The 27,812-nt window shown below is 29.8% G+C and overlaps 1 protein-coding gene across 2 annotated transcripts in view; it reads left to right on the top strand.

Moving 5' to 3' along the window:
* The window catches only part of LOC142317246 (zinc finger protein 706-like), a 60,246-nt gene extending 32,850 nt beyond the window's left edge, over window positions 1–27,396 (top strand). For both annotated transcript variants that reach the window (XM_075353643.1, XM_075353644.1), the window contains one exon: window positions 26,821–27,396. In XM_075353643.1, coding sequence (XP_075209758.1) covers window positions 26,821–26,916 — 96 coding nt within the window. In that variant the 3' untranslated portion in view covers window positions 26,917–27,396. The remainder of the gene's footprint in view (window positions 1–26,820) is intronic.
* The last annotated feature ends 416 nt before the right edge of the window (window positions 27,397–27,812 follow it).

Here is a 27,812-nt window from a genome sequence, read left to right as displayed (position 1 = left end):
TTTAAAGAAGAGCTTAGTGGTTTTCGAAGATGTAGATCACCAATTGGTGATATGTTTACATTGAAAATGTTAATAGAATGAAGGGAATACAATATTGAGACTACATACTATTTTTAGTTTTAGAAAAAGGTTCTGGTAAAGTCAGTAGAGAAATCCTCTGGACAATTTTGATAAGGTGAGGTCTCCGTATTCATTTAATACAAGCAATCCAGAATTTATACTGGGATACAGCAATAATTATTGAAAGAGGAATTGAAGTTTTAGATGATAATATTGTAATTAATCAAGATGTAAGGCCAGGAAATAGTGCTAGGATTGTTTGGAATTGTACATAGAGATGGTGCAAGTATGGCCAGATGCATGGTGGAAGTATGATCCATCAGATGATGTACTGAGAATTTCAGATAAATGCATTTAGTTGCTTACTAGCTGAGGGCGTGGCATGCTTCCACAGCTAGACCCTCCAGTCTGCATCTTGGAACGGGATTATTAGGTGTCCAAAATTGATTACCTCTAGTGTGTAAATATAGTTTTTTTTGAATGATGAAAATTGATATAATGAAAGTTAAATTAGAAATTAGACTCTAGAAGTTGATACTAACAAATTAGGATTTTTCGCTAGTGATCTGTGGATTCTAGTGCCTACTTTTTGGTTATAGTTCATTATTTTATGATGAACACAATCGCATAAATAAACAAAAATAATTTTTAAAACATTTTTTAAAATTAAATACACTAAAAGTTAAATGTAATTTTAGGACAGTACCTCAGAATGCAGGCAACAAGCTTTGATGGTGATATGTAAGATTATGTGAAAGTCATAGCTTCAAATTAAAAATTTGATGTTTTTACCAATCATTTCTTATGTGTGTTTGCACCCTACTCTTTAGGCTATTAGAAACGCATAAGAAAAAATTGGCAAAAACATCAAATACTTCATTTGAAGCTATGACTTTAACATAATTTTATATATCACCATCAAAGCTTGTCAAATCCATTCTGAGATACCGTCCTAAAATTATTATAATTTAAAAGTAGTGTTGTAAATTTTTTTTACATATTTTTTTTATTTTCTACTTTTTAGTCTTCATAAGTTTATACTTTACAGCTGCACTAGCGCACAATTTTGAGCGTATTTAGCAAAAGATCAGATCTGTACATTTTACAGTAGGTGAGTGCAATCAAAACATAGGGCTAAACGATTTTATTTCCAGATAACCAAGATCCAGACGATCAAGAGTGTACCTGATGCTTTAACAGTTAGCACTCGACCTTCTGATGCATATGTCATTTGAATCGTGAAAATCAGACGAGTGGTTGCTGAGATATTATGGTGGAACCCAATCGCACCCCTTCTCCAATTCCCGAACGGCGCCCTTGGTACTTGAAAATATCATCCGATGGGTACCACTGGGAGTGGATGGAGTACAGTTGAGGAGGTTGAAAAAAATTTTCAGAGCGTTAGGATTGACTGTTTATGAGAAATTTTCACTGTGATCACTGGATTTGCTTCCCTACAATTACTTCCTCTTCTTGAACTGAAGAAATGGCTCACTGGATAAAGATGCGCTTCAAAACATGAAGTTAAAGATGTGATAACAGCTTATTTTGCAGAGTTGGACAAATCGTTCTATAATGCGGATAAAAGTAGGTCTTTTATCCTCTATCCATGTATTGAGTAACTGAATGACTAACTGAACGTTTTGTACAAACCTCATATGCTTCCCATCCTCTTTAAAATTTTTGTAGATTACCTTTAGGGAATGGAAGACAGGAAAGCAGTCTGAGGTAGATGTAATTTATGACTTAATTTTGAACTCCATCTTGTTTGTAAATGACTAGGTTTTAATTGATGATTTTGAGGAACATTTCCAAAACTCTTTTCTTTATCAGAACCTCTATGAAGCTTACAATTAAACTATATCTGATATAAATCAAATTAAATTCATCCTTTGATAAAAACCTGTAGTAAACAGCTCACCTACTGACAAAAAAAGTAAAAATTTTAATTATTTAGGATATTGCTGGAAAATTGAATGATTATAAAAACTTTGTTATTTCAAAAAGTCCGGAACTATGACAAGGACATATTAGACACAATGAACAAGCAACATTTTTATTACTAGTCTGATGCAGCATAAGCATAAGTCTGATGCAGTCATATGTGTCCTCTTTACAGTCCATGTGTAACTGACTGATGTGTGCTTTGGCAAGTTTTGGAATCATAAGCAAGGACTTACGATCTCAAAAATAAAAGGATATTTTTGAGAGTTTTATACGTTTTTTAAATGATGTGTCTTTACATTTATTTTTACATTCTGTTTAAATAATGTTGCATTAAAATTGGAAGGTTAGTAGTCTATTGGCATTGAAATTGAAAGTGTATAATTAATTACATATAGTGATGCATGTGTATTGTAACCTTAATTGTAGTCATAATTATGCATTATTTTCACCATGTAAAGTTAATATAACCTTGAGCTTGATTGTTGTGTACATTTGCTTACAAGCAAACAACATTTCAGTTTACTTATAGTGAGATTTACTGTATGTGTGCTTATGTAGTAACTTTATCACTAACCCCAAAAACGGCATGTATATCAGCTCAAAAATTTAGTATTTTTTTTACAGAATCAAAAAACATATTTTAAGAAATCTGTTCAACTTGTACCCAAGTATAGTTTATCAAATGAAATTAAAAATTTGTTTATACAAATGTTTATATTACTGAACTTTATTCATTTGAATTTCTATTTAGTAATAATCCAAAATAAGGAAAATATTTTATTAATTGTTCTTGCTCGCTGATTTTTACATTCTACTACCAGAATTTGCCACTTATATTTAACTTAATTGCACTTCAAATGTCATTTTTTAAAATAACACACTCACAGTTACTATAAATTTTCAAGTTATAATAAACTATATATATATATATATATAAAAGTAAAATATCTTAAAAATGTTCACAGTGTGTACCAAATAGTTATTTGAAAAAGTATATTAATGGGAGCTCCACTTAAATACTGGGTGAAGAAATTTTTACTTACTGGACTATAGTTCTGTTGCTGATGAAGGCAGTAGCAATAGAGCTGTCCTGTATAGCATCTCTAGCTATAAAGAGGAAGTATATAGATCAGTCCAAAATTTTGATGTTGGATTTTTTTTTTGTGAATGTTGATATTTCACGACCCCCTGAGTACACAAAATCTAAAAAAAAACTGTAGAAATCTCCAGAAGATGTATGCATATAGGTGTGTCGGCATGCATTTTCTGAAAGTTGTGGAATGTAAACAACCTTAAAACAAAAATTTGAATGTAGGTTTTTTTTTAAATTCAGTTTGAATTATTTTTAATAAATAACATACTTAGGAGGTTAAAAATGTTCAGTTAAACAAAATAAAGTTCTTAGATTTCTTATGTTTTGGTATGGCTAATTTGGTACCTTTATACATATTATAAATCTAAAGCTTTCTTAATATTATTAACAAATGTAAACTTAACATTATTTTTAAAATGGGTAGAACTGATTTGTATATTATATAAATACAAAATATCAGTCTTGTTTATTTATAACTTTTGCTGTCTTCCAAAGGTCTGGTCCTAGGAAACAAGTTTTTCAAGGGATCCTTCTCCAGCGATTTGTTATGGAGGTGTACTGTATTCGTCATTCAAATAAAAAAAAATCCAACCGTTATTGATAAACTCCTAATGGTGTGGTCAATGTGTTGTCAGGAAGTAAGATTTCAGAATCTTCAGCTAGTATTTTTATTTTTAGTTTTGAAATATATATTTTTTTAAATAGTATTTCATTCTTCTCATGTTCCTCACCAAAGTATTTGTGTATCATGTTGACGGTTATATTAATTTCATGATATTATTAATTCATATTTAGTTATAGTAATGTTAATAGTAGACCTTGCCACTTTTTTGTACTGCTTTAACAAATTTAGCTATTCAATGAAATTAGATTAATAAAGTGAAAAGTAAGGTAAATAAAGGAAATTGTGAGTAATAAACTGATCGTGAAAAGTTCAGCAGATGTCAGAAATAATCGTACTATTTTAACAGTATCTTATGCACTATTTCCAGACATGATTCACAATTATTCTTAAGATTTTTCTACCATAAACTCAATTTTTTTTTAAATAAGCTGGTTTAAGATTAAAACAATTAAAATAACCTTGTCAAAACAATATAATATTAAATAAATAATTAATAATTTTATGAAAATTTGAATAATTCATCAACATATTGACCACTGTGCTAATTAAATTTAAAAAAATAACCACCAAAACAATATAACCTAAAAAAAATTACACCAATAGTCGACTTTCATGGAATTCTGCTTCAGCAGCCAGTACATAATTCGACAATTACATCGAACAAATAAAAAAGAAATAAAAACTTAAAAAGTTAGAAAACAAAATCACAAAATTTGTAATAACACAACTCCACTACCATTACTTTTTCCTGTTTAGCCTCTGGAACCACACAGTAAGGTATTACTTCAGAAAATGAATTGAGGGTTATATGTATGAATATAAATGAAGTGTAGTCTCGTACAGTCTCAGGTCGACAATTCCTGAGATGTATGATTAATTGAAATCGATCCACCAAAGAACACTGGTATCCACAATCAATAATTTTTTTTTAGAATGCAATTGTACAAATAAAATAATAGAAAAAAATTACTGATTTATATGATAAAAATAAATTTAAAAAAGCATATAAACCAAATAACGTATTATGAAATATTTAAGGAATAGCAATAGTAAAAATGATGAATGGACTATATAATTAAATAATGGATATAATTAAATATAATGAGTGTAATAAAATTTATATTGGTAAAAATAATACATCTTTTAAAAAAAGATTTGCAGAACATTACAGTGCTTACAGAAATAGAAAGAGTGGTGTGTTTGATGTGGCTGACCAGTTGTTGCAATGTAAGCATAGCATTACTGATTGATAAAAATAATTTAGACATTTTGGAAATTTGTAATAACAATAAAAAATGAGTATACTTGAAAAATATTATATATGTAAATTTAAACAAAAGTATGAAATGGTGAACCTATAGAGCGTATTTGAAGATGATTGTTTAATTAAAGACATAGTGGTTTGTATCAGTTGGCAACAACGTTTACGAACATAGATGTGCGACGCATTAAATTTATATCATTCTACAGGGTGTCCTATATAAAACGCAACCCAACCTTATATTGCTAGGTACTGAAATAATAAAAAGGCAAATGTAAATGTAATTTTTATTATTACCATCCATTACCTTAAATTTATAGTAAATGATGGAAGTGGCCGCCATCTTCTTAAATACATTTTACAGCGTTTCTTGCAACTTTTCAAAGTTTGTGGCTGGATATTTAATACAGGTTGTTCAATATTGACTTTCAAGTGTTCGTGGTTTGTTGCTGTAGGCTTTTTCTTTGAGGTAACCCCGTAGAAAAAAATCTGCCGCAGTCAAATCTGGAGATCTTGGTTGCCACAAGCCTCGACCGATAACACTATTACCAAAGAATTCCTCAACGAAATCAGAAGTTGAACCTGCGTAGTGCGATGTCGCACCATCATGTTGTAGCCAGCAGTGTCCTCTTCCAAGAGTGCGATGAACTGAAATAAAATATCCTGATATCGTTCTGTATTAATGGTGTACTCGAAAAAAATAGCACCGATTATTTTCTTCTGCGATATGGCGCACCACATGCCCGACATCTGCGGGTGTAATTGTTTTTCGTGATAAACGTGGGGATTTTCAGCACTCCAAATTCTACTGTTTTGGCATGATTACGTAGCCATCCAAATGAAACCGTGCTTCATCTGTAAAAAATAACGAATCCATAACATTAATTCCCTCGCACAGAAATTGACGGAACCATTGAGAATATTGTAGCCGTTTTTCTTTGTCGGGCTCAAGAAGTTGATGAACCGTTTGAATGCGATAAAGTCGTAATTGTAATTGTTTGGTCACCCGATGAACAGTCGATTTAGACAAATTAATTTCAGCAGACAAACGTCCAATCGATTTATTTGGCGAGGCGAGTAATCGGTCTTTGATTTCAGTGACTGTATCTGTATTCAACACTGACGCAGATCTTTTGTGTTCCTTGTTATTAACAGAAACAGTCTCTATAAATTTTGCAACTAACCTTAATACTGATATTTTGTTAGGAGCTGGTTTATCTGGGTACTTATAGCGAAACAAATCTTGCACTGCAACCGCTGATTTCGTACTAAAGTACGACTCAATAATGAAAACACGTTCATCTAGTGAAAACACCATCTTGTCTCTAGTAATATACTGAACGTTATGATTGCATTGTTGTTACTATCGGTAGTGTTCTACTGCATCGCCATGATGTTCAGATGTTGGACGACTCCATTTCAGTAACGAGTAGGGGAGTAAGCTTGACTTTTGAAATTTCATGGATGGGTGATTGATGGGTTGCGTTTTATATGGAACACCCTGTAGTAATGGCAGTGGAGTTGTGTTGTTACAAATTTTGTGATTTTTGGTTTTGTTTTCTAAAGTTTTAAGTATTTATTTCTTTCTTATTGTTTGTTTGATGTAATTATAGATTTATGTACTAATTGATGATACAGCATCAAGCAAAAGTTTTTCTGTTTCATGTTTTGGTGGTTAAATTGTCATTTTTAAAAATATTTAATATTATACTAAGAAAAGCATTGTGTTCTAATAACTTAGACCCTAAGGTATTAGTAGTAGGATATCAATCCCAGAGTTAAAAATTAGAATTAACCTTTTCCCATCACAATGATACGCTGTTGATTAGTGCTCCACGAAAATATGTTGGTATCTGATTGCCTCTCTTCATAGTCTTAGGCTACCCTCTTGTGAAACAATTTCAAAAAATTACAGTATATTAAAGAGATTTAACAGACTTTGACAAAAAAACTGTTATTATTGGATATTTTTTATGCCTGTAACAACAAAAAAATTGAAACAGTACAAAAATTATGATAATTTAATTGCAGAATTTTTTTTGCGCATTTCTGCCGCGTTTTTTATTAGTGAAATTTTTTTTTTGCTTTGTGTTTATGAAACATAGTTTGCTGATTTTAACAATAATACTTTCAAGCAAATCGGTTGTAAATTGGGCAAAATATGATGAAAAACCAGTGTCATAAATTACAGATTAGTATAAGTGAAAGTAGATTCAGAAAACTACGTTTTAAAAAAATTCCCACCACTCAAAAGGCTATTCAGATTGACAAAAAACCATTTTTACTGTATACTCTTATTCATTACAAATCGATATGTGTTACATGTTTACCGATATCATATGTCAGAAATGATATTTATAAACCTCAAGTAAAAGTGATGTATTTATGACCACAAATTCCTTTTTTATTTTTGTGTGCCATATATCATAATTTATGTGTTTCAATACATCAATATGTTGCTAGTAAGATACGCTATTTTTTAAAATAATAAATAAATCCGTAACCCTCATAGCAATTATAATACACAAGTCACACACACAAGCACATTTCTGAGAAAAAAAATGGTCATATTCTTTCTAGTCTAAATAAAACATTTTACATCATATAAACGTCGTTCAAATTGTGTAATAAAACTGATTCCTTTGTGAATATAAAACAAAATAACCGACTTAGATGCCGTATAAAATGATTTTGTAACAGCGTTTTAAAACTGACGCCATACATAGCCAGTTCCAAGGCCACATGATCTGAAAAGGTTAAAGATATAGTAATAAATTGAGTTAACAACATGTGTAGCTGCCAAGTGACAGATTGGAAGTGGTGGTTGAATCATGAGTAGAGTACCATATTTGATGGCTTGACAACTGATACTTCCATTACACACTACTGCCATTTTGAAATGAACAGTTTAAAGAAAATCATAAAATGCATTCACTCGTAACTGTGTCACGATACATCTTGTTAAAGCCCATCAGGGCTATGAATTGGGGGGGGGGGGGGGTTGGAAGCATCACAAGGCTGTCTTTCCCTACGGGGTTGGGATGTGTCATGATACACAACCAGACAAAATGACAAAAGGTCTAGTTAAAACACAGAATGCTTCATCATATATGCTAATACATGAATACAGAGAATATGACTTGAGATATTTATAACTGAAGAAAGATTACAAAGTACATATATACTATGGTATAGTAACAATTGAAGAAACCAAAAATTTTCTGTTTGTGAAGGTAAAAGTATTTTTTCTCACATTGTTCAAAAGTTCCAATCCGGAACAGCTGGAAAGTATAATATTTACTATTTCCAATTATTTTCAGTCATACTAAATGACAATTAAATCAATAAAAAGTATAAAAAATATATAACAGCCAAATGTTGGAGAGTGCTGAAAACTAATCAGTTTTTATGTATTACCTGAAACCCAATTGTGTTTTTGGGGACAATTTTTGTGATGAATCTCCAGTACTATTGTTTCCATTAGAAAAGAAACTATAATCATGAAAATCTCTACTTTAGATAAATGCATTTTTTTTTTTAATAAGATTACATCTTGGCAGTCATGTGTCCAATTCAGGTAGGTTTGTTTAGGTTTCTTTCTATAACCAATAAAATAAGTTAGTGGTTTTTTAAGTCATTTTACCAATTACATAAAATTTGAAATGCTTGTTTCCCAAAGATTACAATTAGTTAAAACAATATTATCAGTAGAAAGAAGTTTTAAGTTTAATTTTTTTATAATTATGCAACTTAAAAAAATGTAATGTTTGTTTTTGTCCAATTAAATTCTTATTCACTACTAAGTTTATGGATTTTAATTCTTTTTGGCCTTGGCATAGCATATTGTAAGTTTCATTCTGAAAGATGAATAAAAGATTTTTTTTTAAATTAAAAATTACATGTCTGCTAAATAATTTTCAGATTCCCCTCCTATCGCCAGTAATTGATCACTGTGGCATATGATACACAGCCTCATGTTGTCATTCTGTTATCAAAGTATGTTCATCCAAAATTAAAAAAAAACTTTCTAAAACTTAGGTTAAAATATTAGGTATGTAGATATTAGTGTATTCCATAGATTCTACTTCAACTCGGTAGTAATTACATTATATGTTATTTCTCTTCATTAATTTCTTATTTTTGTCAAATTGTTGATTTCATAACCTTTTGTTTTTCTCGAGAATCACCCCTTATAGGTAGATTTTATAAGAAAGCTACCTATTGTAATTGGTACCATGATTCAACTTCCAGGAAGTTTCGACATATCTTCACGTTTCACATCCCCCCAGACTGCAAAACCACTCTCCACTCAAAAACATTTATATATATATATATATTTTACTTTCTTGTGGACACGATAACGATAGCTTTTGTAATTTTCCGCCAATCACTTTCAAATTAACAATAACTTGTCCCAAAATCTCAGTCGAGTTCATTGTCAAACCATAGGGGTGGAAATGGGGAGGCTTTTTAAAAAAAATAAAAAACAGCTACAACTTTCTTGTTAAGTAAAATATCAAATTCGTTTAAAGTTCCTACTGTTCTTTGGATAAGGGCCTAAAACTTATGTAAGTAAAGTTTTTTGATATCACCAACCATTGGGCCAGGGGGTGGAAATAATGGGGTTTCAAAAAAAAAAATCATATTTCCCTTAATAGGCACAGTATCAAACCTATTTAAAGTGATTGTTAGTACTCTAAAGATACCTAAAACTTTTGTCTTAAATAATATTTGATAAGACTAACCCTTACGGCAAGGGATGACCAAAATATTGCTGGAATTGTAAGAAGATGGGGCTTGTCGTATGCTAAACATGTGAAACTTTTATCACATGCAATCATTATCATATTGTGTAAATTTGAAGTTTTTCTTAACTTAAAGGTGAAAATCTTTTTTATCCCCAAGCATCCATTTTATGGGTGCTTGTTAGGGCACAATCCCTTTCGGCACGCCTTCTGGCATGTCGAAAGGGATTTCTTTTTGTTCATATGTGTATTTTCTTTCCTCATTTATCCACATTATAAGAAAAATGAAAAATAAATAATGTTTTGCACTAAAGATCAAAATATAATATTATTAATTTTTTTACCAAATTAACAAATTACTGCCGATAACAAACCTTTTTTTCCATATTCAAAATTTAAAAGAAGAATTGAATTGTAATAATTGTTGATCACCGCATATTTTTAAATTTTGCTATACAGGTGTAGAAAAAGAATATTGTGGTTTTAAAGGTATTTAATATCTCTGAAATTAATGAATCACAAATAAAATGAAAAGTAATGTACAGTTTTTCCTAATAAGTGTTCAATGTGAGCACCTTTCATCACGTGGTACACATCCAACAGATAGGAGAGTTCATCCCATACTAAAACCTGTATGTCTGGAGTAATGAAAGCAACAGCTGAATCCTTATCTATAAATCAGGAAGATGAATAGGTAGCAGAGGCACATACCCTAGATCTTTTACAAAACCCCAAAGGAAAGAATTAGATCAGGGGGGTAAGATCAAGTGACCTTAGAAGCCCTTGTAAACAAGTTCTATCAGGTCCATAATCCCAACAATCCAGCAGTTGGGGAAAATCATTCAAGCGATCTCATACAGTGTTATACCAGAGAAGGAGGTGCATCCATAATCTTTTTTCTTCCAAATAAAATTTTCTTGTTTATCTTGGAGCTAAGGAGAGAGCCATGTATGCAGCATATCCAAGTAAGCAACTTCTGTTATGCTTATTCAGTTAAAAGGAATGGGCTGAATACTTGTCATTGCGATATAGCATTGAAAACGTTTAATTTTGGGTTTCACATTGTAAAAATTTGTGGAATTTTCTGACCTCCAGATTCAGATACTATATTTGATAACTTTTCCATAAGGTGAAATGTTGACATCACTAAACACAGTATGATCAGAAAGTTGTCGTCTTTTTCTGCAAGAAGTCAGCATGCATAGCAGTGACTAGGCTTCAAGCCCATTAACATAACAGCCATAAACACTGGACGCATATGTAAGCATTTCCTTAAAGCATTTGACACTTTTGTAACTGAAATTGCCAGTTCACAGCTGACCTTCCTAACAGATTTTTTTTAGGACTATAAAGGAAAGACCCCCTGACACAATCAACATTTTCTTCAGGTACAGTGAGTCATCCCACAATCTTCCATTTACATAGACATCCAATTGTTTTAAACTAATAATGCTATCAACGAATGTTATTATCACTTGGTGGATCACAATTAAATTTTCTACTGAATGCACATTGAACTGTAACTACAGATTCACATTTAGCAAATTGCAAAATACAGAAGACTTTCTGTTAAGAGCCTCCGTTTTTGCATGTGGCACTGTCAAGGAGAAAGGTAGGGAATCACTCTACAGCCTTATGTGCAACTAAAACTGCCGTTTTTACCTTTTGATTCTAGCCTTAAATCAACATTGTACACTTCATCCAAGAGATATTATAACAAATTAAAACCATGATATTACTTTTTGTACACCCATGTTTTTTTTTTAATAGTTTCCATGACAGATAAAGATTAGACTTTTATATCAGAAATTACAACTTTTAAAATAAAATATTGGTTATTTTTACCTATTTAACAGATTATTATTTTAATGAAAATATATACTTATTATACATTAAAAGTTATTTATCATGGGTAGGAAGGAATGGAGTGATTAATTATTTTGTATAACTTGAAAAATTCATGTGTTGGGTGCATCATGATTATAGCATTGTTTGAAGATAAACATTATTTGTTATTATAATTATCTGTCATTAGTTGACCTATATAAATTGTTGACTGTAAAAATGCTTTTATAATGTTTTATCAACTGAAACTAATTTGAACAAACAGCTAATTCAAGTCTGCCCTTTTTTATTCTCTACAATTTTGTTGTATATGTTTCAGTCCGTAGGTCAATGATCAGAAAGTTATTGTTTTTTTTTTATAGTAAAATAGAATTTTAATTGTATCATGTTTAATTTTATGCATGGGTGTTTGTGAGTGCGGGTGTGTGCATGCCTACAGACAGTTCATTCGGATGCTGTGTTAATGTTTTCTCATACCTATAAAAATGTGATTTTTTTGTTGCTGGTCTCTAATTTAAATGACTACATGAACTAATAAAAAAAAATTATGTTTATGTTCACTCCATATGTTGTTTCATATATTATTTTATTAAGCCCTTCTGTCTGAAATATTTTCTTGTGGAGACTTTTTCCTTTTTGAGTTATAAAAGATAGTTTCTCCATTAATTAATTGCTGTTTTTTTTCTTTAGCAAGTATCTGGGATTTAGTCTCATATTTGTGTTGACATTCAACAACCCGTTTTGATTACATGTTAATAATAATACTGTTTGAAAGGCCCTCTTTTATATTGTTGAATATATGATTCACCAGCACAAAATCTTTGGGGAACACATTCCACATCGAGTTGTTCCAATTATAGGTCTGCCTTGCCTTCTGTCAGGATGTGACAAATCCATATAAAGGCAGTTACTTTTATATGGATTTGAATACTAGATCGCAGATTCTGGTGTTCTTTGGTGGTTGCATTTCAATTAACCACACATCTCAGAAATTGTCGACCTGAGACTGTACAAGATTACACTTCACTTACACTCATACATATCATTCTCATTCATCCTCTGTAATAATACCGGTGATTCCTGGAGGCTAAACAGGAAGAAAGAAAAAGGATGTGACATTGTCTTGCATAAGCACAATGCTTTACTTCAGGTTCCTTACCATATATTTTTTATTACTTTCGTGAGTATTTTCACTGTTTCACAGCTTGCTATAATTGTCCTTAGGTATGAATTTGGTATGCATAACATCTCAATTATAAAAGAAAAGTAAGAATTATTCTTCTGGCAGAGGAAACTTTTGTGCCTTTTTTGTGTGTAGAATGTGAATGTATTTATTTCCGGTGAGAAGTTAATAACGTAGAATTTTTCTGCAATTATATTGTCTAAAATATATGTCTGGTGATGACAAAGTTCTTATTTTTTGTAATAGTAATCAAAAAATGTTAAAACTGCTTGTAATCATTTTTACTTTATTTTATTCTGACAATAAAATATGTTGAGATAAAAAGATCATTTTATTTCACATGTTCTGTTAATGTGTTTTTTCATATCCTTAATAGTATATGATTTTTTATTCTATATATATATATATACGTAGTACACTACATATATACTACACTATCACTACATCACTACATATATATATATATATGTAGTTTTCCATAGAAAGACATTTGAAACTGAAAGGCAAAATAAAAAATTCAAGTGTACACATTTTTTTTTTTAAAGATCTGCAGTAGGGATATAAATAAAAATAAATTCCAATAATATTTTTAAAAATGAACTTTCATATTATTTTTTATATCTATGGAATACCTAGAACAACATCAGTACTCTTGTTTTTGAATTATTAATACAATAATTACTTACATTAATTTGTAATCTACTCTGATTTTACCAATAGCATAAAATTTTGAATTTAATTTTTCTTTAAACATTGATATTGATTGATTATCAAAATGTTCAGGTTAACTTAATCCCAAGTATTAGAGTGTGGCTCAAAAGACAGTTGCTGCCCATTGAAAATGACAGTTAATTATTAGTTTGTTGATTTTCAAATGTAAGTGGAAGGTGATAAACTTTTATTTTTACATTTGCTTGTAATTTCTGTAATTAGAAATATTCATTCAGTATCTGCAAATTCCTCTTCCAAGCTATCTCGGCTACCTTTCTTACCCTCAGGATTGCAGATCAATATCAACAGTGTAATCTTGTCTTTGGGACTTAAATTTGGTATGCCAGTAATATTGTGTGTATGTATTAAGTATGGAAAACTTTAAATAACTTATCAACGAGAAATTAAATTTTTAATTTAGCATGCGCCTACCTCAAAACAATTTAATTTTTGTTTGACACCACTACATCCAAGCTCTTATGGTTTTGGGGGGGGGGGCACTGAAATTTTTAATTGAAAAGGTAGAGTTGTAACATATAATTTTAAATGTTATTGAAAAACAAACATTTTGGCATAAACAAATATCGAGCTATAATTCTAAACAAGACTGGTGGCCATTTAATGTTTTTCACAAGTGATCTACACATCTTAAATAACTGCTATACACAGTATGTCTAAAAAGTTACCAAACTAAATTAAATAAAAATACAAATTTAAAGATAAACCAATTTACATACATAAGCCCTCTACATAGAACTCTTCTCTAATTATACACTTGTTGCAACACCAGTAGAGTCCGTCAAACACTCTGGAGAAATCACTTTGTGGAATTGCCTTCAACTGCTCAGTGGATCGCTGGAATGTCATCGAAAAAGCAGCCTTTCATTTTCAGCTTGAGTTTTGATTAAACAACATAATCTTCTAGAGCCAAGTCGGGTGAATAGGGTGGTTGGGATAAGATGGTGATTTGATTTGCGGCTTAGTAACGTGTTAAAACTGTTGCCATGTGTGCCGGAGCATTGTCTTACAAGCGTCCAACTGCTCATATCCCGGTACTCATGTCGGATTTGACGAATGCGACGCATCAGGCATTTCATTACTTCCAAATAGAATTTAAAATTCATGGTTTGACCAAAGTTGGGACAAATTCATGATGAATCAGGCCCATTGAGTCAAAGAATGCAATCAACATCGTTTTCAATCTTGATTTTGGCTGCATGACTTTCGCTGGTCTGTGTGCTCCAGGACTCAACCAAGCAGCGGATTGACGTTTCATTTGCAAATCATACATGAAGCACCAGCTTTCATCCCCAGTTACAATTGTTTGCAAAAAATTTGGGTCAATATCAGCAGTTTCAACGAAGTCTTGAGCTCAAGAAAGACGCACCTGTTTTTGTTCTTTGGTCAAGAAGTATGGAACAAAACGAGAGCACACCTTTCAACTGCTCATTTTCTCTGTTAGAATTGTTCATACCGTGTTTTACCAATGTTTAGCTCTTCTGTTATGGCCTGAAGGGTAAGATGAGGTTGTTCGAGCAAGAGCGCACACACTTTTGCAAAATTTTGATTGTGAACAGCTGTTGATGGCCTTCTGCTTTGTTTGTCGTCATCTAATGACTCTCTACCATCTTTAGTCCGCTTCCACCACATGTATGTTGTACGAGATGCGGCTTTATCACCAAATGCTTGCTGTATCTTAGAATAAGTTTCAGCGAAAGATTTTTGAAGTTGAACACAACTCTGTTCCATGTTGCGAGCTCGCACAAGCTCACATGAACACAATGTACACGGCTTATATAACTTGAGACTGGAGTGATGAAATATGATGAAATTTTGTACACACACTCGTCAGACATTGTACTAGATCGTTCCTTGGTTGTCTCTCAGACAACCAAGGGACTATCCTTGTATTGACTACAAAAATTTAGTTCGAGAACTTTTAAAACCTATTGTGTACAATGAATCACTGAAACAAGAAGTAGAAAATGTCTACTATTTCAAAAAAAAAAGTATTTTTTTCAGTATTAGACCACTGTTTGGGGCATACTGCTGGTTGCTTTTAAAACTAGCTGTGAAATTATTAAATTATTAAATTGTATGCTTGTGTACCCTGTAATTTTTTACACCAAAATGTTTGTTTTTCAATTTCCTTTAAACTGATTTGTCACAATCCTAATCTTTCTATTTGAAATTTTTGAATTGTTCCCTTCTTAATAGGAATTAAATGCGGTAGTTTCATATAGAAAAATTCATCTTGTGATTGAAATAATTACAAAATTTCTCTCATTTACCTTTAACTTTTGAAACGTTGAAGGTTTGCCATACTTGTATATGTAGAAAGTGCACAGTGTTAGACAAACACGAACTTTTGAAATTTTAGAAGGCCGTTTGATAGATACTGCCGTTCATTGTCATCGTTTTTACTGTAAACTTTTATGAGACGATTAAAGACCATGAAGCTGATAAGTCTGCGATGAAGGATGGTAATGGGAGATTTGTCAGAAGACCTGTTCTTTCGACAATTATATACAATCGTACAATCCAAAAATGAAGTTATACTAGTAATTTTTTTAGATCCAGGTGTTAGGATAAAATCTGTGGTACTTAGAGTTTTGATCTTGTTTGAAATTACTCAAATCAATTATATCGTGAAGACACAATCATGGATTATTACGTTACACTAGTTTTGGCACAGGTAAATTAATATTGTAAACTTCTGTAAAGTCATCATGGAAATAGTTTTCAAGGGCAGTTTAATAACCAAAAATGAATCATTAAATATAAAAGTAGTCTTTGTACATAAAAGTTTATGTTTTTCATTTAATGTTCTTATATTAAATATATCTTGCACAGGCATTCATTATTAATTATTTTAACTGAACTTAATGAAAGTCTTTACTTTGTTTAATGCTCATTGAAATTATGATAAGAACAATCATTATGGTATTTTTATCTTGGGTTCAAGAATAAATTTTTTTTTTTTTTTTTATGTTATAGTGTCTTTTAATTAAATTAGAAATATTTGACCTCCTAAACTTGCAATAATTAGGTAGTTTATAATATTGTGGTCATGCATTGTCTATTAAGATGGCTTTATCAGACCAAATTGTTGTTCAAGTGCGATGATATTTTTTTATAATGTATATTGTAAACAATTTATTAGTCATACAGATTATTACTTAATATTGCTGGTGATTTCAACTGCTTAACAGTTTTATTTTAACAGATTTTTCTGTAATTTTAAGTACTACTTTGTTACATATTTTATTGTTAACTTACTTAAACTGTATAAATTAAATAACATTTATTTTTTTTTTTTTCAATGCAGTAATTTTTTTTGCTCATGAGATAATGCTTGCTTGTGATTTTTTTTTTTCTAAGTTTGCTTATGTTTGTGTGATTTTATTATTTTGGAAAACCGTTCAATTATTGTTCCGGATATGGTGCTTCAGGAAGAATACGGTAGTCGTTCACACGATTCATTAATGTATTTTGATTAATTTATTTATAAATTTTAGGTAATTAGATGAGCTTTTAGTTTTATTTCAGTTTTCTCTTTGTTACTAATTCTATAGCTTGTGTTTTGTTTTCATATTCTAAATTGATAAACAATTGGAGAGTAGAAATTACTCATTAATTTTTTTCTTTACAAATTTGAGCATTACTATATCATAAAAGAGTACATTCAGTTAAACAACATTCTAATTAAAAAAAGAGTTGATCTAATCATATATATATATATATATAAAAAGATATATGTATATATATATATATATATCTTCTTTTTTTTTTGTTATACTAAACAACCAATTTTTATTTTTTAAGAAATGGTAAATGTAAGTAATTTTTAATTTTCCTTATGTAGTTTAGGCAGGACTTTATTCTTTTATAGTGATCGGAATTTTAATTATAAAGTGCGTGTAATGATAATTTAAGTAAAAAAGTTAAAAAAGTAAAAAGCTTCTCAAGAATTATATATACTGGTTCAGAACCACTCCACAAGTAATTTTAATTAATATAAACTTTTATTTTCCTGAAATGAGTTACAAATGACTTCCAAATACCCATTTTTAAGAATGACAAACATCCCTTGCCAGGTGTACTCGTGAAAGTGATTAGTGAAGTAGTTTGCTTTCTTCATCAAGCAAAAAATTTGTTTTATATCAGTATGCTGAGCATACTGAATTGCAAATGATATTCAGCCTTCCAAGTGATACTTTCATTCTGTACCCCACAGGATGAGGCAGTATTCACAATATAATTAATTTCAGAGAAAACAAAACAATACCTTGGGCATTTCACAGCTATGAGAAAGACTGGGACAGATTTTATACACCTTTCTGTAGTGAAATATGTGTTTTTTATAAGAGTACACTGTTCCAACTCATCAGAAGATAAGCATTTTTTAGTCGCCCTAACATAGTCAATTAGTCATATATGCAATTAGATATAGTTCAGTTTTCAATTTTATAGCTAGCATTAAAAGTATAATTTTATACTTTACGAATTTTATTCTTCTTCAATATAAGTATATTGAAGTTAAAACAAGTTTTTATTATCATTTTTCTAATTACCGCATTAGCATTTTTAAAATTACCACTTTTTAAGTTTTGTATTTAGGTTTGGTTTCTTTTTTATAATTTACTAAATTGTTTAACATAATATTTTATTCATAATTTTTCCACATAATTTTATTTAAATTATTACATTCTCATATGAATTGTTTTTTTTAATGCTCTTTTTTAATTAATCTTGAATTTATGTCTTTTTTTTGTAAGTTTCTTTTACAAAGAAAAACTGTTTACTTTATTTATTTTAGAGGACTGTTAGTTTGGAAAGGGAATACTAAGTAATGCCACACTGTTCCATAACATCGATTGGCTTGAGTAAGAAGCCATAGTTAACAAATTATGGTTCACTTGTAAATATTTCAGTGACATAACAATTCAACTTTATGAATTGTTAATTTATTGAAATATTTATTCATTGTATTTAAACAGTCTCTTTTGACTGATATATGGCTATGAGGTGAAATTTATTTTATCACAAGCCAGTTGACTGAAAGTTTTGTGTGGTATTTTTATTTAATTTATCCTGATTAAATTTTTTGTTATCCATATTATACAACATCATGTTTTAAACTCATTAAACTAAAATTTCTTGCACAAATTTTAATTAGCATATTGTAATAGTTTTTTAATCTTAGCAAGCATTCTTCAATAGTTAGTAATCATTGCCTGCCATATGTTGTTTAGTTTCTTCTTTTTACAGTTTTGAAGATAAAGCAATAGGTGTGTTAGGAAAGTGGGAGATGTTGAAATGTAAATATTATTTTAAGAAGATAATTTTGATGATAAGTTTATATATTAAATTGAATAATACAAAATATACCATTAAAGACTAACATTTATTTTTTGAAAGTGACAACTCGCATGCGAGTTTCATCTTAAGAGTATCTGTAGTTGCAGTTTCTTAGTGATATTTAGTTCTTATGTCAGCTATTACAGTACATGTTTGCTGATAAAATGAACCTCTCAATGAAGACAGACAGGGGACAGATTAGGGGATTGTGGAGCCCATGAAATGTTCTTATAACAGCAGTTCAAACAGTCATGATATTGTCAGGCATACACAGTGTTTCTACCGCCTGCAGGTTTATTTTTCAGAGCCAATTCTATTTCCTCAAAATTCTGTATTTATCTGTTAATTAAATGTGCTGAGAGAGCACAATTGTGACATCGTAAATTGAAATAATGATGAAGCAGGGCCATCACATTGTCTTTTTTCTGTAAAATTCTTTGGTAGCAAAAGCAGGTAGTATACCTCTACCAAGTATGGTAGTATACAGTGATCTGTGATAACTAAACAGCAAGATGGCATAATCTGTGTTATTCAGTGATACTAATTGTCCAGGGTTACAGAGAAAATTTTCAAAATTTCTCTTGTCTTTGAGACAGCTATATGTACAGAGGATGACTGAAATATAATGCACACTCACCTATAACTTACAAATGAAAACAAATAGTCAAATGAAACAAATATGGCATAAAAATATATTTTATTTACTATGAAGACTTTATTCATTTTTCCACAAATCCGTATTAACTATACATTTCTCCCAATGATGGACCAGTTTTCTAAATCTACTACTGTATAATGCTGGCATTTACTTGATTCACTACCTCGCTGCATCTTTCAGTTAATGATCCGTAGTGAAATAAACTCCCTTAATATCCGTATTTAATTGTGGAAAGAAGTGAAAATCTGGAGGGTATGGAATTTGTTCAAATTTCAACTTTACAACAGCCTCCATAGTTGTATGCGATGTGGGTATGGCTAATTATTTTCATGGTGTAAAATGGCTTTGTGGATCTGCAAAGTGGTTTGGCTTTGTGGATTGTTGAATATAACACTTCTTTTAAGGTTAATATCTTTGTATCACTTAAAATTTACAGTCGACCCAGCTTCCATATAATCAACTATATTTGGAATCCCAGAACACTGTTAAGAGAATCTTTTTTGTAGAGGGTTGTGTTTTGAATTTTTTTGATTGTAACAAACCATTGTGCTGACATTTCATTCTCTGCTTTTATTTTTCTTCTGGATTGTAAAGAAGATTTATCCAAGTTTTTTCTCATGTCATAATATTGAAAAGGAAGTCATCTCTCTCATCACAATAACAGAAGCTGTTCACAACATTCCTTTCGTTTTTGTTCGTTATGTGAGAGTATGGCACCCACCATGAACAGATGATTTTATGGTAGCCTAGTTGTGTAAATAATGTGTCCTTTTGATACATGTCTATTTGATTGGCAATGTGTTGTTATGCATTTTGTATTAATTTGTCCATTTCTTTTGGTGCTTCTCATCAGTCTCTTGGAAACTTGTTGACTGCTGTGAGGTTCATTTTCAACATTCGTTTTGCCATCTTCTGTTGTATAAAATCATACTCGTAACCTATTCACAGTAATTTTGATTAACAGTTACATCACCATAAATGGATTTTAGATGACATTGAATGTCACTAGCATTTACTTTTTACGTTATTAAAGATTCAATCCCTGCACATTCTTTTAGACGTGTTGATGTCATAGGCATAATCAACCCCATAACAATAGTGACTTACAGAAAATAAGAGGGGGTGGGTCAGTGAGTTTTGGAGTGGTATTGGTGGTAGTAGTAGTAGTAGTAGTAGTAGTAGTAGTAGTAGTAGTAGTAGGGAACGACACTACAAGATTTCTACATCAGTCAGTAACATTTTGTTCTGTTACATTTTAGCTCCAATGCATATAGTGTTTTGAAAGATTTGTTCATAGTTGAAGTATGTAGTGATTCATTTTTAATTATGCTATTTATATAAGCATTATTGATAAAGAGTTAGGAAATTGTTAGCAATTTATTCTAAGGAAAATCATTTTTTTCTTGTTAAACAGTTTAATTTTTTTTTTAGAGTCTATATTAGTAATAATATGATCATTTTTGTAGAGAAATAGGTTGTGGTCATACCATTAATGATTATGTTAGAAATTAATTAAATTTTTTTTATTGTACATAACACGTTAAACAAATTTTTTTTCTGTAAATAAAGATAAGTATTTTTTTAATTAACTTGAGTCTGGCATTTAGTGAAGGATAAGCCAATCAATGTATTAAGTGATTTGAATGATATCAGTTCTTTTATTCAGAATTTTTATGTGTATTTATTTACTGATTAAAAATTTTTAATGGGCTCACAAAGAAAAGATTCAGTAATCATGTTATGGACAACATGGAGTTTGGTGTATTGCATTTGGAAGCAAGTTGAGTTTAGTTCAAATGTATTCAACAGGGTGGAACTTATTTCATTTTAAAGCATATAGGAATACAAATATGTTATAGAATAAAATTAATAAGGCTTAAAATATAGGCTAAATAAGGCCTTAAATTATTCTTCAAAACTCCATAAACAAGGTATCTCACGTAATTAGTAATAAAAATGTTTTCTGTTGAAAATTTTATGACTGATAATCAGATTGTTAATTGGAAATTATGTAGAAGTTGCCAATGATTTTTAATGATCATTTTTCACAAGTTTGTTGTAATTTTACAAGAGAAGTTGATATGGACAGAGAATCAATGATGAATTAGAATTTTGCATATTTAATTTACAACAAGTAGAGAAGAGGGGGTACTGTTGATATGCTATCCGTAGACTTTCTGAAGGTCTTACTCCTGCTTATGACAGTGTAACTGTACATATTTAAAAAAAAGTATGAATCACATGTGTGAAGCGCATCATTAATTTATCATAAAGATTACTTCTGATTCATTTTAAACAGCTAATGTTTTCACTTTGTAAGTGAAATATTATTTTTACTAATAAAATGTATTTTTATCCATCATCTTTATTTACTGTTACTTCTTTTTTAATTTTAGAAAAAATGTCGGCTATTAAAATGTTTAGATTCATTAATAAATAAATCGTTTATTCTTCTTGGTATATATTAAATAGATCAGATCAGGAATCTGGTAACTATGCTCTTCCATAAATAAAAAGAGGAGCTTCCCAACATTGTCTGGTTGAATCAAGGGAAACCATGGTAAAATTTTAATCAGAGCAGCATCACAAATATACAATTTATTATAAGATAAAAATTAGATACAATTATAAAACCCATGTTTATTATTTGAATTATATAACCGTATAGTAATATTGAGGTATAAAATAAAATTAAATATAAAAAACTTCAAAATAATTCAGGATTCAAAAGATTAATAAAATTTATTTTCGAACATGTTGGTAAGGGATACAAAAAATTCAGAGTTTATTTAATTATCATCGATAGAGTAATATTTTTTTTGTTAAAAAAAGTTTTAATTATATTTTAAATAAATTGGAAAAATTTTTTTAACAGCTTTGCTGCAATTTATTAAATGTGGCAGTGGAAGCATAATTAGGATTTTCTCATAAGCTGAAGTATTGGGTTGAGTAACATGAAAACAGTTCTATTATCTGGTTCATATTTTATTTTTGTGATGTTATTTTTTAAAGATATGCGACTACTCTTTTTATTATACTTTCTGAGTGGTAGTGTAGGATTAGCCAAAGCAGAAATATTTTTGAAGTGATGTTTTTTTTGTTAAATAAGAAAATAAACTTTTCTTTCTATCAACAATAACAGATTTTTTTTTGGAACTGGCCAGGATATATTTGGTTGAGTTCATAGAGCAATATCGTCGCTAAGCAAGCTTAAACTAGGTAGCATTATCATTAAAGTTAGTGGCAGCTTGAAGCTTAAAACTTATTGTGACTTGATTACAAAATTTACACAGCTTTGCAACCATTGGTGCTAGAGAGCTCTGCTACAGCTGATTTAAAACAGTTTTATTTTGATATGCAACTCATCTCGCTTGTAAAAAATATAATTTTTTTATTTATTTTTGAAAAACTCAAAAATGTTATTGGTTTTTTATAATGTATATAATTCTTCACTATATTTGCTACCGTTACACAAATTCTGATGAAGAAAGAGTGGGTTCTTATGAAAATAATTTCTCAGTGCGTGGGTTATCAACAAACTTGTAAGCAATGATGAGTCCAGGTTTCATTATTGAAATATGTAATAATACTATGATTGAACAGGATAACATGTCATGACGTAAGAATAGGAAGTTATAAAATGATAAATATACTAAGCCAAGAGTTAGATTAGATTATTATTTTCAGTTATTGAACTATGGGACAGGTGTGAAAATTGTTGTTTTTAAGCAAATGTTAATGTGCCTATAATGTTGTTTTTTGTAATTAAATTTTTTGTTGAGTTTAGCTCGCTTCTTTTTCAGTCTGCTTTTGCTAATTTGAATAACCAAATTAAAAATAATTTCTGTTATTAGTAATTTTAGAACAATCAATTTTTATTGACAGAAAAAATAAAACAAGCTAGGGCATTTGTTTACACCAACCTTTTTGTGTATTTTGATGACCTTAATCAGTCTTATAAGTTTGGCCATAACCACCTGGGATACCTTGAATGAATGGCCTATGTGTTTACTATTGTGTTAATGTTTATTATTTATTATTTTGATTAGATTAATTGTAATGTATACATTAATACATTGTAATGTATACTTTAAAATATAACAAAATAAAAATTGTTACTTCAAATAAATTATTTATTTAAATTAACTGCTTTTAAATTATAGTACCTACAAGGTTATTTAAAGTCATTCTGGCAAAGGAAGATTGCATATTCTCAACTTGTTTTTTAATGAAAAATTTATTTTAATATTTTGAGACAATTGGAACATTTTTTCTGAGCATTCTAAATTGAATTGTTACTGTCGTTCTAATTTTTCATTACTCTTTTTGAATTAGTTATTTGGATTCATCTTATATGATTGTATAAATACATTATTCCATTAAGCATGATAATGATGATATTAATTAAACAAAAAAGTGTTTCTAGAGAAAAATAACTATTAAGAAACTTTTAATAAAACCATCTCTGTCTGATTTAAATCAGGATGAGAATTGGAAATCACAAAACCTGATGCCCGTGTTTTTTTAATAGTTTATCAAAATGGTACTTTATTTTTTAATTTCTATGTTTGTAATTTCTATGTTTGTAATTTCTATGTCATACAATTGTGGTTTTAATATTGCTTTATTAAATGGAATATTGTTCTTTTCTAATCAGTTCATCATATCACTTTTCCTATCATTTGAATTTGGAGGCTTCTCTAGAAGTGATTGTGGTATGGCATATTATTGATAATAACCAGGGGGGGAAGACCAGGAATTAGTTTTTCAGATGCCCACTTCATGAAATTGTTGTTAACACTGTCTTAAAAATCGCTGCTTTTTGAACTCTTCCAAATTAACATCACATTTGGAGTGAACCCCGTTTCTCCTCCAATCTGGATTACGATTAAACGATCGCCTTTATTAATTGGCTCTTTTACTCCTGCACCACTGTCACCCACCATGATTTTGTCATCGAATGGGATGTTAAAATATATGATTTATACAAATAAAATGTAGAAAATTTTTTTTTCTAAAGTCGGTTTTTCTTAAATATTCTATCCTCTTCCATCAGATTTCTTTCTCAGTCAAAAGTTTCATATTATTATCAGTTTTACTACACCACTTAAACCCTAACTCTTTCAGCTGCTGGTGTAGTTCTAGAGCCTTTAAATTGAATACTCTTTTGAATTTTTTCATTTTATTTATTTAATGTAGGCAGTTTATTATGTTTTGCGTGAAACTCATTAATTAACTGTTCTTACAACACCTTGATCAAAACTTTTTAATCCACTAAGTGGTTTTGAATGTTATTTATATTTTTTTGTTGTGCTGAATGTGCATAACTGCAATTTAGATTTAAGAAGTTCCTGTATTTCTTTTCATTATTTTTGAAATTATGATCTTGAAATCTCACAAGCTGCAGCGGTTTTTTCACATTCTTGAATGTATATTAAACATTTGTTATCTTCTAATTTCCCTAACTTAATAATTTCTTTCTTCATGAAATCATTTACATTATTAACTATTTTACGAGCTTGAGTACGAAGCTTTTTGTTCTTAACTATGGATTTAAATACTGCTGCCATTTTAGAAATAAATTCACCAACAAAAAACGCAAAAAACATATAAATTCATTAATACACACAAAACATTAACTAACATGTCAGATGTTACAGAAAGAAACAACTGTACTATTCATACCAGTAGTACACGCCAAGAATTGAACTAAATCAGTTTATTGAAAATGAGAAGTAAACATTAGTAGGCCCATTATTTAATGATGATGTTTATTTCTAAAAATGTCATTAACAATACTGATACCATAGCAAACTTATTTTCATTGTATGCACTATATGTACTGACATATAGTGCAGTACATATAGTGTGTGGCTGAAAAGTAACTTACACCCCCTATTACTTTTTTTATAATTGAGACAACTGGATGTGTTTTAAAATATTCTTCCTTGTACTGAGATACCTTCCTTTTAGATTTTTTTGTGGCGGAAAAAGGGGGCAACTAAAATATTTCAAACGGGACCAATGGTCATTTGATATAGCAATTTACAGAGCTCAATGTGATGAGAAAAATGAATAATTAAAACTAAATTATTATTACCCGATTCAAAATGGCAGCAAGTTATGTGTTCATTTCAGATAGTTACTTGTAGAACTACAGCTGTATGCTCCCCTTTAATTTTTTTGTTATTTGAGGTATCCTGATTCTCTCTGGAAATCTTCTGAAAGAGAGGCTTCTCAGTAAGCCCCAATTTAGAATGTTCGGTTTTCAGGGTGGACGGCTAAAGAACTTGAAATGGGATATATGGTCATGTGATACCTTGTTTTAAAGGTATTTGTGAGACAAGCAGGCTAGAAAAAAAGCAAGCGATTACATCAAAATTTTACTTAAAGAGTAGGTAAATATTTTTAGAAAACTTAATGCCTTACGTAGCTAAGATACTTTCTGATAATGTTCAGTCTTATTCAAACTTGCGTAAAGAAAAGGTAATGGTAAAAAACATTTTTTTTTTATCATTTTCGAGTCAGTCACATTCTTTTAATAATTAGATGATTAGTATGTATGTCATTCATGGGTGTGAGATAATAAATCAGTTTTTTTTTTAATCTGTTGTCAGTTTGCTTGTTACCTTCTGATTTGATTTACTGATTTTTATTAAACTCTGATTTTGAATATGTGGGTATATTATTGCTATTTAATTTTTGTTACATTTTGTCATACAGTTTTTTCTCCTAAATAGTAGTCTTTCCCTTTTGAATAAAGAAAAGAAGAAAGAATTTAAAAGAAATTTGAAACAATATTTGGTGGGAGCAGTTTTTGGCATTCTGACTGAGAGAATCCCTTATTTATATTTTTGGTTACAGATTAGATATGATACTTGAAAATTTATTTTTGGCTCATTAAAGTATAGCAATGCTTTGCAGCAAACAGATAACATTTGTTAAATGATTTTTTTTTTATCAGTCATTGGATTATTATTTTGTGTTCTAATTGCAATAATTCTGTTGTTTAATTTGTTTAAGCTTTTTTTATGTGAATCTGTGTGAATCTCTATTAATCATTAAAGTGATTAATCTGTGTTTTGCTTCCTGCTTCCTTAACCGTTAAAAGATTTTTAATTGATTTGTATTTCATCATAAATTGTACTTATTTTAATTTTGTTTTAGTGAGAACTAAAATAAAGAGAGAAGGCAAAAACAGTAAAAAAATCTTCTTGGGATATTCTCCAGCCTTTCAAGATTTAAAAAACTCCAGGAATTCTTGGTGTATTATATTTAATACAGTATTATAACATTTATTTTATCTTTGCTTTGTTCTGTTCTTTTAACAGGCCCAGATGCCAGATCCAAAGACATATAAACAGCATTTTGAAAACAAACATCCCAAGAACGAGCTTCCAGATGAATTAAAGAATGTGTGTCCCTGACCAAACCGTGGAAAACATTATCAGATTTCTTCCATTATTTGTTACTATGTAAATTTTATAAAGTTTTCATCATGATGCACTTTATTACACTGTAAGAGGTTTCCGAAAGTGTTGTGATCGATTTTATTTATTACAAAACAATATTGCTTTTATCAAATGTAATCTTTCTAGATCGTTATTCAGTTATAGTAAGGTTTTTGTTTTGTTTTTTATTTTTTTGTAGCCATTTGTTTGCTAATTTTATAAAAATTATATAATTCTTATTAATGCATTACATAATTATTTTACATTATTCTGTGGACTTTAATATGTATATTAACACAAATGAATGGCATTTAATTTTTAAGTTGTTTATAATTAAGTGGCTTGCAATAAATTTCTGTAATTATTAAGGTATGTGAATATAATTTTAATGTGTATTTTTAAGTATTGTTTAGTTTGGTTTATATAATAAACTCAAAAACAAAATGTTTTGTTGTACATTTCTTCTTTTTTTTTTCATTATATAAAATTACTGTTATGCCATTGTTTTCATAAGGATTGTCGAGGTCAATTTATATAATAAACATGGTAACAGAATATTGTGTTATACTTCATTGTTTATTTTGTTAAAGATAACAATTAGTTTTATTCATCATTTATGCTGATCTCCATGTCAGAGTGGTAGCATTCTCTGCCTTTCATGTGGAGGTTCTGGATTCGATGCTACAAAGTTTATATTATCATCCATCCTAGTAATTGTAATTGGGCTTCAGATTGTTGCTATATAAATAAATAAATTTATGACCGTGAACTTCCAGATCTTGGAATTCCCATTTATTTCTAGTCCCTAGTCTACATTGACATTGGTTTCCCTTTATCATTTCTATTTAATTCATAGAAAACTTATTTGTTTT

This window comes from Lycorma delicatula, chromosome 1 (assembly GCF_047948215.1).
Source record: "Lycorma delicatula isolate Av1 chromosome 1, ASM4794821v1, whole genome shotgun sequence".
Lineage (NCBI taxonomy): Eukaryota > Metazoa > Arthropoda > Insecta > Hemiptera > Fulgoridae > Lycorma > Lycorma delicatula.
Note: the sequence above shows the minus strand (reverse complement) of the source record. Positions and strands in the feature narration are given on the sequence as shown.